General features: G+C 36.2%; 1 protein-coding gene across 2 annotated transcripts in view; it reads left to right on the forward strand.

Moving 5' to 3' along the window:
- KCNT2 (potassium sodium-activated channel subfamily T member 2) overlaps positions 1-15457 on the forward strand; it is an 85501-nt gene that overhangs the window by 1236 nt on the left and 68808 nt on the right. For both annotated transcript variants that reach the window (XM_031059176.1, XM_031059177.1), the window contains exons 2-8: positions 4142-4241; positions 7012-7068; positions 7766-7814; positions 9080-9139; positions 12352-12426; positions 12924-13007; positions 13585-13679. In XM_031059176.1, the coding sequence (XP_030915036.1) occupies positions 4142-4241; positions 7012-7068; positions 7766-7814; positions 9080-9139; positions 12352-12426; positions 12924-13007; positions 13585-13679 (520 nt within the window). The remainder of the gene's footprint in view (positions 1-4141; positions 4242-7011; positions 7069-7765; positions 7815-9079; positions 9140-12351; positions 12427-12923; positions 13008-13584; positions 13680-15457) is intronic.

The raw sequence follows: 15457 nt of genomic DNA on the forward strand, positions 1-15457 counted from the left end.
CTTGGTTCTTGTCCAAATACTCAGAACCAGAATCTCCCCAAGGAAAGCCTCCGAAGAGCTGCTGCTGACACTGTAACCTGCCTCTCAGTACAGTCAGTGTACTCATTCAGTCCTGCACTGAAACAGGAGGAGTCACTTGCCCAGAGGTACCAGGGAGCTGATAAACAAAGATAATAGATTTTAGACAGTGTTCAGTGAGAGCACTAAAAACTTTCCTTCGCATATTAAAGATGGATTTGCTCTCATTGAGAAAAAAAATGTCAGTAGGATCAGAAAATGTTTTGGATAGTGTAACTAAGTCAAACCTGTTCACCAAAGAGTTTTTGATAATATCACACAATTTTGCCAACCAGAGCAGTCAGGTCTAGAATTTATAAGCATTTTCTACAGAATACTGTCCTGATCTAAATCACATATGGGCCAGTAACTTGAAATATCTACTGTTTTATTAATAATTATCCTTGTGTAAACTGATAAAACAAGCCTTAATCTGTGTCTCATGTCAATCTAGTTTCCACTCAATCTTCTGCAAGCAAATGTCTAATCAAATTCAAACAACGTGTTAAAAAAATATCTTACAAAGGTGTCACTCAGCACTCTCACAAAAAAAAAAAAAAGCGAGAAAGAGGAAATGACACAGTCATACAAGCATGACTTGCTTGTAACCTGCCAAGACCACACACTGGATTATCACAGTCAACAATAAATCTCAAAGGGAAAAGATAAGTGAAGTTTCAAGTCAGTGAAGAGGGAATAAAGGATAACTATCACTAGGATATGAGCTATTAAGAGCATATTCTGGCCCAGCTGCTAAAGCCAGCGGCCACTGAAATAATTTTGCTGAAAATCAGCAATATATTAGTGACTTATGGGAAAGGAATAATGGGAGACAATTCTAAAATCCTCACCTGGTATCTTTCACTCTGTTTAGGCCAACTCTCTAAATCTGACATTTAATCCACAAAAATGCTTGCAAGGAGAGCATGAAGAATTTATAATAAAAGTGAAAGTCATAGTCAGAAGTGGTAAAACATAGTGTATCACTCTATACTTAAAAATGCTTGCAAAAATAGCAAATACTTGTCTAAACTGAGAAGGAAATGTTAAGATTTGACATAGTTATATTTAGTTCACAAAACAAGTAGATTTTGAAATGTTATTATCAATTGTTCTTTTAAATAAGACAAGAGTATGTAACAACTTTGTTAAATAGACACAGTGAAATTGCATTCCCATTAAACAATATATAACTGCATAACAGTGCACGAAGGGTGGAGCTGAACACAAGTTTCAGGCACCACTCGTATCCAAAACATAGAGATATTCTGTGCCAATGACCCTGCTACTTAAGCAATCTGGCTCTGAATGGAGGAAAAGAAATTAAGTCAAGCAGACGATGTTGATCCATTGACAGCATGTGAAATACAGAACAAAAATAGACAGGAAGCAAACAAATATGAAATGCTTCCTTTATACCAGAATAATGATTGAAAACCTGTTTTAAATGCCTTCTGTAGTGTTTGTGCACCTCCTTCCCACATTTGAAATCCTACATCTCTATGATAGTGGATCACATGCATTGCTTCCAACTCACATGAGAATCCCCAGCTATAAGGCTGCAGAATCTTTCTACCAGAGAAAAATTGCATTTTTGAGGCCTGCATTAATTACCCAAACTTTAGCAAGAGTGGCTGCGTATGTCGCTAATGGCTGAGGCACACAGAGCAAGGAGAGGTGACCCAGGACAGACTTGAAGCCTGTTTTTCCTATTTATATTTTAGTAACTGACCCAGTCATCTACGCTACAGAACCCATACCTTGCTTTAGAAACAACCCCAGCCACAAAATGCACTCTCTGCTGAAAGCCTTAGATGAAAACATGGGTGGTTTGAAAACCCTGCCTCCCATTCTGTGGGAAACAGCCATTCCTATGGAGATACCCAGAGCCTGAGTTCCAGAGCTATCAGAACTTAGATTTGAGAGTTAAGGGCTTAAGGCAGCAGGCTGAACCATCAGTCTACTATACTGATGTTTAATCAAAAAAGAACCATTTTCTCTTGCCATTTAAACCAACATATAATTTCAAAGGATGATTAGAAACCAGGCCGTTATCAATGCAGAAAACAAATGTTTCACATCAAGAATAACATTTACAGAGCTAAAAAGCAGGAGAAAAACAACAGACTTCTCCACTTGCCCAAGAAAGACAATACAAAATTAGTAGTTTTTTGTTTGTTTGTTTGTTTAGGTTTAGGGGCTTTTTAAAACATTATCTGCTTTCCTTGTTGTAATAGCCTGGCAACCAATAGGGCAATCATTCATATTCCAGCAGGCTTCTACAAAAGGCTTAGGACAAACAAAAAATTCATGTTTTCTTCAGCAACAGTTCAAAAAAAGCTCCAAATCAGGATCATAGCAATAGCCAAGTCAAATAACAGGATAACACTTACTTCCATGCTTCCTTCTGTCCTTCCCCTCTTCAGGCATGTTGGGGAATAAATAAGCAGTGGCTAATTACTCTTGATAGAGGAGCAGGAATCCTTAGGTTAATGTTCTCAAGCCCAATTGCCAGTAACAGCTGTGGGACTTTTCACAGGATTTTAACCCTTAGTTCACAAAACAAGGTGCTGTAAAAGTCCAGTTCTTATGTGATAACTGCAACTTCACAGTTAAAAGTAATAAGCAGTTTTATGTAATAAACCTAAAGATTTTGCTCAGAAATTGCATGGTAAAATATTTAGGAATCCATTTCCTATTTTTCTGTGTTTGTAGTAGGTGGAATTTTAATGGGAAAGGAACCAGTAGACATAAAAACTGATTTATCAGTTTTATCTGATTTTGCTGATTTTGAACTTAGGACTGAGTAAAGTTAAAAAAAAAAGTAACATTACCATAAAATGATTGTGATTCTCTCCTTAGAAGGGAATGTATGCACAAAGCTTTGGGTATGCATTATTTGGGTAGTTCTCAAACCACAGAAGTATTTACATTGAGTTCAACTGACCTGCTGAATTATTTGCAACACAACAATAAAGCACAATGTCCTTGCTGTGACTGGGGCAAGGGAAGTCACATCTGGGTAAGACTCAGAGAATTCTGCTTTGGATAGAAGGGCTCAGCCACACAGAACTGGACTCTCAGTTTGCAAGACTAAAAAAAAGATATTGCTTAAGTGACCTCCAGTCACCTAACATTAGTCAACTAACAGTTTTAAACTGATTAGTACATTAATGCTTACCTCTAAGAGTCAGATGAAAATATTCACTCTAGCAAAAAAGTCTGCTGAATTCAATAGCAGTACTAAAAACTTAAACCTTAATTTCTTCTAAAGACTGCAAAATCACATAAAAATACAAAAAAGTCCAATTTCAGTAGGTAATGGCTCCAATTGGCAATGAAATAAATTGCCAATAAATTGTGATAAATTGTGATAAATTGAATAAATTGTGATAGCAGTAAGTGTCCATGTGGATCCCTTTGAGCGAATCCTATCTTTGTGCATTCAACCTATGTTTGTGTAACATTTTGTGATAGTATTTGTGGCCTATCTATTCAGCTAGAACATTTACATGGTCTGTAGAACAAGTTGTTGATTCCGTTCAGTTGTCCATTCAGCATGACTTTTAGATGTCCTGAATCTTGAATGCATAGTTATTCAACTTCAGTATTAAATAACTCCAGTTTAATATTTTATAAGTTGGAATAGAGTTATATATTCTGTATGTGCAGCTATTGCATGAAGATCTTTTAGATATTAATATTTAAATGCTTGCCACGGCATATCCCCTGCCTGTGCCTGAAAGTATATCTTTTCATGTTGCTGTATCCTGTATCTCAAAAAGCATTACATAGTTCTGGTTCCCCTCCCAAGAAAGTGAACTTTTCAAACTACCAAAGACCCAAAGAATGACATCAGTGAAGGATCAACAGCCTAGAATAGCTTTCAAACAAGTGGCTGCATAGTTCTTTACATTTACATTGGTTCCTTTTATTTTTACCTTGAAGGTCGGTGAAATTTTAAAACCCCTGAACTTATTTTCTTCTTTTCTTCTTCATATTTTATCTCTTCTCTTCTCTCCTCTCCTCTCCTCTTCTCTCCTCCTCTCCTCTCCTCTCCTCTCCTCTCCTCTCCTCTCCTCAGGTCTGAGAATACGATTATTCAATTTCTCTCTCAAGCTCCTAAGCTGTTTCCTATACATAGTTCGTGTGCTCCTGGATGATCCTACACAAGGACTTGGATGGTAATGTTTGGAGTGTTTTTTCCTCATTTCTGCTCTCAAAGCATTATTTAAGCTATAAGAAATAAATTATTAAATACATGAAGGATTTGTTTTATGTCTTCCAGATATTTTTAAAGAATGACAAAGCTGCTCTTACATTGTGAATGGAAATAAGAACTAAAATAACAGCATTATTTTTTGCCTTTACCACTAAAATAATCTTGTCTCTCTCCTTAGATATTGTGCATTGGATGTAAGCTTGCAAACATATATTTGAGATGTATTATTACATGATATTTCTATGTAAAATTGCAAATGTCTGATTCCCAGTTTATGCAACAATTCTTTTTGGATTTTGCTTAAATTACTTAAAACCCCAGATCCCAGAAATGGACAGACAAATATGTGAAACTGAGCTTTCATGCAGATGATATTGATGATCATTTTCTAGCCTTCTGCTTTCTCGAAACACTTCAGAAAAGTGAGACTAAAGGTACATTCTATACTCACAATGATTAATGGATATAATGAATGATGTAGCACACCCTGAATTGCCAGTATGGTATTCTGTATCACCCTTTTTTTTTTTTTAATGTGTTACACAATTAATCCCCAAATGTAGAAGAAATTGAAATTTATTTAATCCTGTATTTCTGTTGTATTTATATCCTGGGAATATTGAATCTCCTCAATTTTTAATGCTAATAAGCATCACATTTTATTAACATACTTCCTTTCACTTGATTTAATTCTTTTGTCCTTAAATGCTGAAAGAAACAAAGCACATAAGAAAATACTGAGTTTAGGATGATAGAACCAGCAGCCTTCACACAATTTTACATAGACACACATACTTCACACAATTTTTACATAGAGTTTGATTTCTAATTTTATTATTTGGATATCAGTCATATCTAGTAAGGGTAACACCAAAAAAAAGCTAGTGCACAGGAGAAATACCCTACTTTACAGGAATGAAATCCAAAGGAAAGAGAGGTTAAGAATATTTGCTTTATTCAGAAGTGTATGAGAGAAGGATATGTGAATAGGAAGTACAGAAGATACATTTCAGAATTTTTTTGGTCAAAATTTATTGTGAGAAATTGTAAGTTCTGAAAAAGGGCCATGAAGAAATTTCCCTGAAAAACAAGACCCATAAAAAACTACTTTTGACTCTACATACACCTTAGAATGTTTCTTTAATAAGAGGAAACAAGCAGTAAAGTTTCCACAAGAAGTTGTGGAGAAGAGGGAATCCATCCTTAGAAATTTAGGCATATTAGCAACTCAGGGATTTAACATTTTCCATCTAATCATGATTTCTGGCATACTGCAATTCTTTCATTATGAGACCTCTGGTGAGCCCAGATGAGTATATTGTACTGCATGGTTCTGTCTGGGTGTGCAGGACAGGTTGGAATATCAGACCTTGTGCCAAATATACTTTTGTATTTATGTGCCAAGATGCATATTCATATACATCTGCAGACTGCTGAATGCCTCACACTTCTCCTGGCATGTCCTTCAATCCAAGTGTTTTACAATTCACCAGAGAGTGTATTTATATTTTCTATACATGTTATTCCCTTACATGGTATTGTGGTCCATCTAAGAGAGTAGTTGGTGTGTTGTGTCTCTGTATGACATTTGTCTGCCTGAGAAGATTCAGGTAAGTCCTTCTGCCTGCTTGCTAAGGCCCTAATCTTAGAAGCTGTGCCAGACAAACAAATGAATGCCCTAGAGATCCTGAGGGTTTGATACCAAAACTCCTGCTTGAATGCATTCTTAAAGATGTGGTGATGTGAAAGGAAAAATAATTTCTAGGTACTGTGTCACAGCCCGATGAAAGAAACTACTCAGCATGCTGAGAGTGTGGCCACAGAAAATGTTTTCACCTGGTTGGTTTTAAAGTGACAAATCTGGGAGGAATTCTTGTCATCTGATGTATTTCCTGTTTTTCAGAAATGCCTGCACAAGTTGGTGTCTTTCATTTACTCCTTCAGGCACAGTGAGTGTACAGGAAAGAGCTCAGGACATAAAGCATCCTCATTAATGGGTACAGTTTAGCACTGTCCCACTCAGAGCTGGTCCATGTACAGTTGTTGCTAATCTGTGGGCTGCAGATCCCTTCCTTTTCTGCTGACCTTGCTTGCCAAGGATGAGCAAGGATATTTGTCATCATTTACAAATGATATATTCCCACATCCTTATATGACCATGTAAAAGGAAGATTTGTGCCAGCAATTAAAGGCAAGATAACATCATGTGTATAATGGCCAATATTTTTACTTGTGTGTCACCAGTTTTGTACTTGAAATACTGCTGCTTGCATCTCCAGCCCTCCTCACATCCTCAAAAGAGGTTAGCAAGTGTAGTTTGCTGCAGTCTTTCCTGTTGAGAATGTGCTCTTTGTATCACAGCCTGTCCATGGGACAGGATTTCTAGGGTCTCTTATCTTCAGTATATATTGTACTTAGTTCATCTTTACGAAGTATCATTTCAGTTGTCTTGCTCTTAAATTTGAAAAGAAATCTTCAAAAAATCTAACCTGGAATGCTTCACACTCCTTTATCTCCAGATATGCAACACATAGAGCAGTACTTTCTAAAAGTTACTTTACTTTTAAAAATGTCTGTATTGATTGCCTTGGGTTTCAAACTATTGCATGCATTTCATAGACCAATTAATGATGTAATTAATATCCCTTTCCTCCCATATGTTTTTATGACTGTGTTCCCATACACATTTGCTAATGGAAATGGACTTTGCATGGATGTGTGGCAACTATCAGTAAGGAATTAAACCGGAGTTGTTCCAATCAAAACTACACACCTGGAACAATTGATTGGTGAGTTCCTAAGTTAAAACAGCAACCCAAAAGTCCACAGAATGGTGGGAAGGGAACACAGGAAGACAAATTAATTTCCATCTGGAATGGTGGAATTTTAGCATATAGTAGGGATTTTTCTATAAATCTCTAGCCATTACTTACATTTCTGAATGTTCAAACTGCATTTAATATTTAAATTATTTCTCTTGATTGCAAAGTGAACTGCTGGAGTGGATGCTGGTGCGAGATGTGGGTTCCATCAGTGCTGATACCTTGCAGAAATAAAAAAGAATGCCCTTAACTTAAAAAAACCAATTCTGAGTAGCAGTAAATGATTAACAGGAATTTATTGAGCCATTGAGAGTGTCCCATTCCAGTGGTGCTGTATGAAGTGCTTATTAGCATTGATAGGATTCTTCGAAGATATGACAGCCTAAAGAGTTAGATACCATTTATATCATTGTATAGATAGCAAAATGTTCACACAAAAGGATTGTCAGTTTCCCACAGGAACCTAATGATTTGCTGTGGATTAGAAATACAAGACATGTCAATACTCAATAGGAAACTACTGATTTGAAGTTTTTATTACTGAGAATTTTTTTTTCAATAAGTCAGCTCTAATTTCCATTCACATGTACAAGTTTTTTTTTTGTTTGTTTGAAACACCAGATTATGATTAATTTCATATTTATTTCCTTATTGTAATGAACAGGTCTCCCATTATTTGGGTGAATCGAAGCTTACCTTTATGGGGATTACAGGTAATATGTAAATAACAAATTCAGTTATTTCCAGTAACAACTGCTGATGATACTGATTTACAGAATTGTAGCAATGTTAAAGGATACTTGGAAATGTTGATGTCAGCAAGGAAATCTTGAACACCAAGTACAGCAAAAACATAAAGATCAGCTGATCTGTACTTATTCTCTCTGTGAAATGTGGTTTTTCACTAAGAAAAAACTTACTACTTAAGCTTCCAGATAGGTTATACCATTATATTCTCTCACCATGACTGGTGCAATACCAATGCAATGATTGCACATTTTTTCTAATGGAAGAAGCCCTTGAAAATACTGTAGAATATGCACAGTTTGAATAATTTTTGGCCTAGTGTTCATATTATTAAATTTAATATAAAAATACTGAGATCTTTATCTGTCTATGCATGCAGTCCTTTTCTAATATGTCTATTTGGTAAGGGTAGGAATTTATTCAAAAATAAAGCCAAAGTTTATCTAAAACTAATAATATATGAACTTTGGAGAAGCTGATATATTTTGACTGCCTATTTTAATTCCTTCCCAAATCATAGCATCTTTTTTTACTTCTAGATAGAGACACTGTGCACCCTTCAGGGTTTTCAGCTGTAGGGAGCATTAATTTAAAATCTAAAATCCTGAGGCTTGACCTCAGGCTCCAGCCTGGTAGAATCCATGTTGATGGAATATCCCCATGATACACGTTAAAATACAAATACTTTCTATGCAAAGAACATCAGTAAATTCTTAATATCTATAAAGTAAGATAAGTATTAGGTATTTTGTTTTACTATTTTGATATTTGACTATTTAAATATTTTAAACTATTTAATACACCCACTAACTACATAATCTAATTGGAGGCTGGTAAATTGAGCTCAGCTGCATTTTAAAATCAATAATTATTCATCTGTATCCTTTTTTTCCGCTTTCAACTTTCTGCATTATACACAGTAAGAAAAACAGTTGCTATTCCACACATTCACAACATCTTCGCAAGAAAGCAGAGAGCTGACTGAGTTTGCTTATTTACAGCTTCTTTCTCTCTCTCTCTCTGTCATGTGGGAAGATTTTGGTACTGTTTAGGAATAAATGAAACTCAGAAAAATAACAATATCTAAGCTTCAAGCAAAATGCTCTTAGCTGAGAGAGTTTCAGAGGATTCATGGAAGAGCTGTTTTACATAATCTTTTATTTTCATTGTAATGTTAATATCTATTCTCTAGAAGCTGGTATTAATACACATTTTTTTCACTTCACTTAAGGTGTCTGTGGCTGTAATAAGTCTCTTTGAAACTCTGTTGCTAAGTTATCTAAGTTACAAGGTAAGTACTCTTTGTTACTTTTAGGCAGAGTTAATTAAAAAATGAGTTAAATATTTCAATCTCAAGTTTATGTACCTGTGCCCATGCTGGTATACAAGCAGGGAGTTGAGAAAAACACACTTTTCGAGGATGGCACAGGCAGCCCTGTTTCCCAAATTTATGAGCAAACTCTAATATCTAAAAAGTGGAAGTCAGCAATTAAATGCTCATTGTTTTCCATTGTATTTTGAAAACACATTCTCAAAGGTGACCTTGATTTTTTGAAACTGATTTTAAGTTGTGCAGTTTTATTTGTCTGCCCATAATGTATTGGATACAATTGTCATGGATTTTAAAGTTGTAGCTACTCAATACATATAATTCAAGGTTTAGCCATCTAAAACTGTGCCCAGAAAAACTAGGCCAAGACAGTACTAAAAAAAAAAAAATATATATATCAGAGATCTACATACTTATGTTCATCTGTGTGATGCTATTGGAATATCATTTCAAAAAGTCTTGAAGTCATTTGATGTGAATACGATGTATTTTTGTATTTGCATTGTCGTTTAAAAGTTAATTTTTAAAATATAATTATTCAGTTTTCTTCATTCTATTTTGTTCTGCTCTATCTCTGCATTTTTAGTACCTTTAGGAGAAAAACACTAAAAGCATTTGAAATCATTTACCAAAGAAAATATGAAAATATTTGGTTTCTAAAGCTGAAAATATCTTGGGGGATAATTTTTTTTTGGTATTATACTTTGTATTAGTGACACTCAGTAGCTATCAGAGCCACTGCTGAATTTAGAGACTTGTATTTCAGTGTGCTTACCAAGTGATTATGGCATAAATGTTTTCCTTAGTGCCCAATAATGCTAAGAGCCTTGCAGTTATCTGCTGTCTAAAAACTATTCTTCTTAATCCTTGGAGCATATATTATTTAAATGTTGGGGTTATAAGTGCAAATCAATTATGAGCAGAAATAGTCCAAAATTTATATCCTGGTGTCTAAACAGTAAAGGGCAATCACATTTTGTGCTGTTCCTGAGTTTATTGGGCAGCATTTTATGCTCATCTATTCTGCTTCTGATTTGTATCAGTTTCAGTGGGTACAAAAGATGAATTCTTGGGAAATCAGCTTCCATGAGAAGTTACTCATCAGTGTGTGATGGATGGAAAGCTCCACTACCCTGATTTGCTGCATACACCTGTCACAGAAGTTGAGGCAATTTTGTGATTCCACTCCCCTTAAGAGAAAGAACTAAGGGATTAGTCTGAGGAACAACCAAATTTGTCAGTCACATCAATCCACTTGATGCAAACACCTCCTTTCCTCTGGTCCTGTTTTCCTAGTTTTATTTACACCATCTCTTGAAGCTAAGAATGGTGTTATTTCACCCACTGTAAGGCTTTTCTGCACAGCCAAGGTGACCAAAGGTGCCTTGGTTCATGTAAATCTGTGGCAGATTACTTGTTTTATGGAAACATTTTCAAAGCTTTCACCATTTAGGTAACTAACTTCTACAAGTCAGAGAATTAGCAAGCGAGAAAACAAGAAAAAGATGATTGTGTTTGCATTGGAGTGCCCATTACTAGGATTTCACAAATAACCTGTAAAATGAATAAAGCAGTCATTTGAGAGAATACTCTGAGACATTGACCTTTCTGATACCTGGTCCATGACATGAGAAATGATTCAACATGCAGAGTAGTGAGGGCAGAGTAGCATATCATGCTACTGTGATACAGCGAATTTGCATTTTTTATAGCTTTTAAGTGGAGAGGAATGCAAAGGATGTAGCACAGTATTGTGATGCTGATCACTTGGATCCAGCAATGGAAGGTTTACAATCTGCATTCTCACAGCCTGAAGTATTACAGCAGGGTTTGTCCTTGGCCAGAATTCTGAAAGATGTCTACGTCAAAAACCTCCATTGTCAAAAGTTACCACAGACATCTGGCAATGCTGCTGATGCCTGGTGCTCAGGTACTCTCAGGGCTTTCAGCAGCACCATACATTCTCCCTGCACAAGGCAGTTTTGCAGAACTCATGATGCATTTATGCATTTCCATGTGGAAGCCAGATTCCTACAGCTGCACACATCCCTAATTACCTGGAGCCCATCCATACTGGCACTTTGCCTGCACAGTTAAATTATGTGACATTTCTTCTCTGTAATGCAGAGGAGGAAACTCCTAATGTTAAAAATGAGGAAATTTGTGAAATCACAAAATGGTTCAGTTTGAAAAATCAGATTTGATTTTGATTTTACTCTTCATACAAAACCCTCTCAGTTTGCAGCCTCATGATTTCACTTGTATGTCGGACTCCAACCAATTGCAACTACATGGAAGACAACAATCCCTGTGGCTTCCAGATGTGGAGAGTTAAAAATGGAGAAAGAATAATGTATGATATGGAGGTTGTATTTAATTTTCAGTGGCTGTGTCAGGTGGTTATTTTTTTCAGGGAAGATGAACATGGTAGCGCAACTGAAAATATAATGCTCTACTGCAAATTTCTGTAATACTGCCATGGTATGTGCTACACTATTATTGCATTACCTATGATGGAGTCCTGCTACACAGCATTAGTAAAGCTGTGAGTCACTGAAGTTCAACTACCTTCCTTTTCTAATATGTGGATTTTCATCTCAACATTTAATCAGTCACAGCCACTGCACAGATTTGGAAAAAAAGTAGAAATATCCCCGTCCTGTTGCTAGCAGTAAGCAAATTAAAAGATCAAAGCCACTCCACTGAAATATGTGGGAAGACCTCTCATTTCATGGAAGCAGGATCAAGTTCCAAAAAGCCCTGAAGTGTTCTGAAGTGTTGGTGGCAGAAACAGAGAACTTGATATTGTAATCCTAATTCAAATGTTAAATACTTGATTTGTTCCTTATTTCCCTCACCAAAACAGTTGGGAAAGAAAAAATACAAAGTAAAGATAAATGACAAATGCAAAGGATGAAAGGAAGGAGATTTAAAAGTACGTATCTTTTACTTGGGAAGTACAATATGATAGAGTGTAGGAAAAAGGATCCAGAGTGACCTATATTCCATATTCACTTTTGTCACGTGTTTAAATCTGAGATGAATGATATTCCTGAATTTCAGGTGTGGGAGAGACTCCCTGTGTTTCATTGGGACATCACATGTATTTCTTGTCAGAAATTTGTTTGTAAGCTGACTGTGACATTATGGGGTTTTTTTCCTTTTCTTTGAAGGGAAATATCTGGGAACAAATTCTGAGAATACCCTTTCTCCTGGAAATAATTAATGCTGTCCCTTTCATCATCACGGTAAACATATTTGAATTAATACATTTGCACATTGCACTTCTATAGCTGCACAAATACTCTTACTTTTTAAAAATAAATTTTATTCTAATGTGGATGATGAGTTTGTGCCTATGGGAGCAGAAATTTGCCAACAATAAGAAGACAGTTTGCTGCTGGAGTAAAGTCATACAGATAACTTTCCACTTCTTCCATGGGCACAATCAAAACCAAACCCTCTAACTCCAACTACAGCACAATCAATAAAATAAACCAGATGGTTGTAGAAATGTAAGAATCACTCATGTCTGCAGTGAAAACTGACTGTGTTCCTATTTTATCTAATTATCTTGCATGTGGTTAATCACAAAGGAAGACAAAAATGTTATTTAAAGCCAAATCTCACGCTAGAAACACATTAATAGTAAGTATTTTTCCCAAGTGTTTCATTGCTACTTGAATAGTAAAGCTCTATTTCTCGTCAGAAAAGCTTCTAATGAATTCGTTAATTCTTCTTGCAGATTTTCTGGCCAGTCCTAAGAAACCTGTTTATTCCTGTATTTTTAAATTGCTGGCTGGCAAAGCATGCTTTAGAAAATATGATTGTAAGTATGCAAAGGAAATAAATATTCTAGAGTTGTGAGGTTTTTTGTATATTGTTTTTAGTGGGATTTTGGCAGTACAGTCTAACCCTAATAGGAAGCTAACCAGATCTGTATTTAGATTATCCAAATGGTCAAGCATTACTAAACTGCTTTCTGCATCAAAATGAGAAAAAAGTAAGACGTAAAATGAAATCTCAATTAGTATAAATTGTTACTGTGCCAATGCAGGAAATGGCAGTGGATGGTTCTTTTGCTACTCTGCCATTCATACACAATTGCAGGGAACTCAACTGTTAGGCCATAATTGGGCCTTGCAGCCTGTAATTTGTAAGCTAGACATGAGCAGACCTCGAGGCAGCTTGCAATAGGATCAGAATTGTGCTGGGATGAACAAAGAACTACTTAAATAATCACAGAATCACAGCTGGCCCTTCTGCACCTTCTGTATTATCAGCAAACTCGTAAGTGCATTTGGGTGACTGCATTGCTATCAGGGTACTGCATATTTCCTCTACAGAATCAGATCCTGACTTATTGGTTCAAACCCAAAAATAACACCTATTTTCTATTACTACAGAATGATCTTCACCGAGCCATCCAACGCACACAGTCTGCAATGTTTAACCAAGTCCTCATTTTAATATCTACCTTACTATGTCTCATCTTCACTTGGTAAGTGGCCAAATCCCCTCTGTTTTTCTTATACATGTTGGCTTGCCTGGTGGAAAGCATGCAGTGAAATAAGAAGGGTGAAACACTTCAGTGAAAGTGTTAACTAGTACCTGTACTGCTGGGGTGTGGATGCACTGGGTTTGGAAACAGAATATGCATGCATGGGAAAAGGAATCCTTCTCACTCTAAGGAAGGAAATACAGATGATGCAAAAACACAGGACAAAAAAAAGCAGGGAGAACTTTACATATATACCAACCTTAGCAGAGAAGTCGCTCACATATGAAGAGTACCAACAGAAGTATATTGACCCACACCAAGGTCACCTTCCTCTGTCTGCTGGGACAGAGAACAATGTGCAATATCTCAGCCATAAGACTTTGACCAAGTCAGGTTCCCCTAAGGATTACAGGGCAGAGCTGTTAATGATCCAGATTACAGTGTAGAATGTATTAATCTAGACTACTGATGGTATTGGATGGTAGGTTCAAACAAACAAAATGTATTACTCTGAAGAATGTTTTGCTGCAAGACCTGAAAAACTTGAATTTACTTCCTCAGGAAACACCACTCCATTGCCCCATGTTTACAATGTGCCAGAAAGATATGGTGTTAGCCAGGGCTGGAGGCACATGAAGGAGGCTACATGATTAGTCTGACTATCCAGTAGCTCTGTAGCTTACTTAACATGCAGAACATTCTCATCAGTGGTGCCTGAGAATTGAGAATCATACTCAGGGGGAATACAGGGCTGTGTGATACAAGCTGGTATACTAGAGGACAGTGAAGAGAGAAGATGGTTCTGTGTGGAAAGGCTAAATCACCTGTATTTGTTTTGCCAGACAAGATGCCTTTAGGTCAGCACATGGATAAATTTTGGTGTGTCATTTTGGAGCCAGTAATTAGATTTTCTCTTATTTTATTTCTCTAGCTTGCTTTTCTGATAGTCACTGTTATGTGCTGCCTAACCTTTTTGGTAATAAGTCTAATATAGCACATGGCTTTTTAGAGGAGAAGTTTGCTCTAGCCAGGCCAAATGAATGGTCCAATTTTACCCTTTGTCTTAGGGCCACACACATGCTTAATAACAAATGCTGCCTGTTCCAGACAGTAATGAATTTTTGTGATATTTAATCTCCTGTTGAACCTGATGTAATTTTATATGCATAAGGACTTGGACATTTTTAATTTTGCTTTTTAGTTTTTTAAAGTACAAGGTGCTATTGAGTAAATATTCCTTCCCCTTTTTTACCTACCTACTTCGATATTTTACTGAAATGCTGCACAGCAGCAAAATGCTGCTCACCAGCAGGGTCTGTGGTAACTGACAGTAAAACATGCAGGAAGTGGCAAGCTCACCTGTAATTATGGCTGGGCTCAACAGCTGCAGATACTGCTTCATTATAGTTCATTATTTACTGACCTAGGACTGACCCTGCTAGACTTGAAAATAAGCTAAATGAGATGAAGACACCCAGTAAAGCAGTAACTAAGGAAACAAAGCACTTTTTGACTGAGAATAGTAGTTCAAACATCTGCAGCTTCTCTAAGACTGGAGTTATGTTCAAGTGATTGTTACTCTTGTCTATGTGAACACACATAATGGCATTTTTACACATTGTTTTCTTTATACTACTGATTATATATTTAAAATACCCAAAAGAACCTCTATAAACAGTCCAACTCAATTAACTTAGAGTCTTTGATTATGTTACATCTATGGCGAATTTGAGAGAGTGTTTAATTTTATAGACATAATTTAGAGCTGAGTTCCTTCC

This window comes from Geospiza fortis, unplaced genomic scaffold (genome assembly GCF_000277835.1).
Source record: "Geospiza fortis unplaced genomic scaffold, GeoFor_1.0 scaffold229, whole genome shotgun sequence".
Classification (NCBI taxonomy): domain Eukaryota; kingdom Metazoa; phylum Chordata; class Aves; order Passeriformes; family Thraupidae; genus Geospiza; species Geospiza fortis.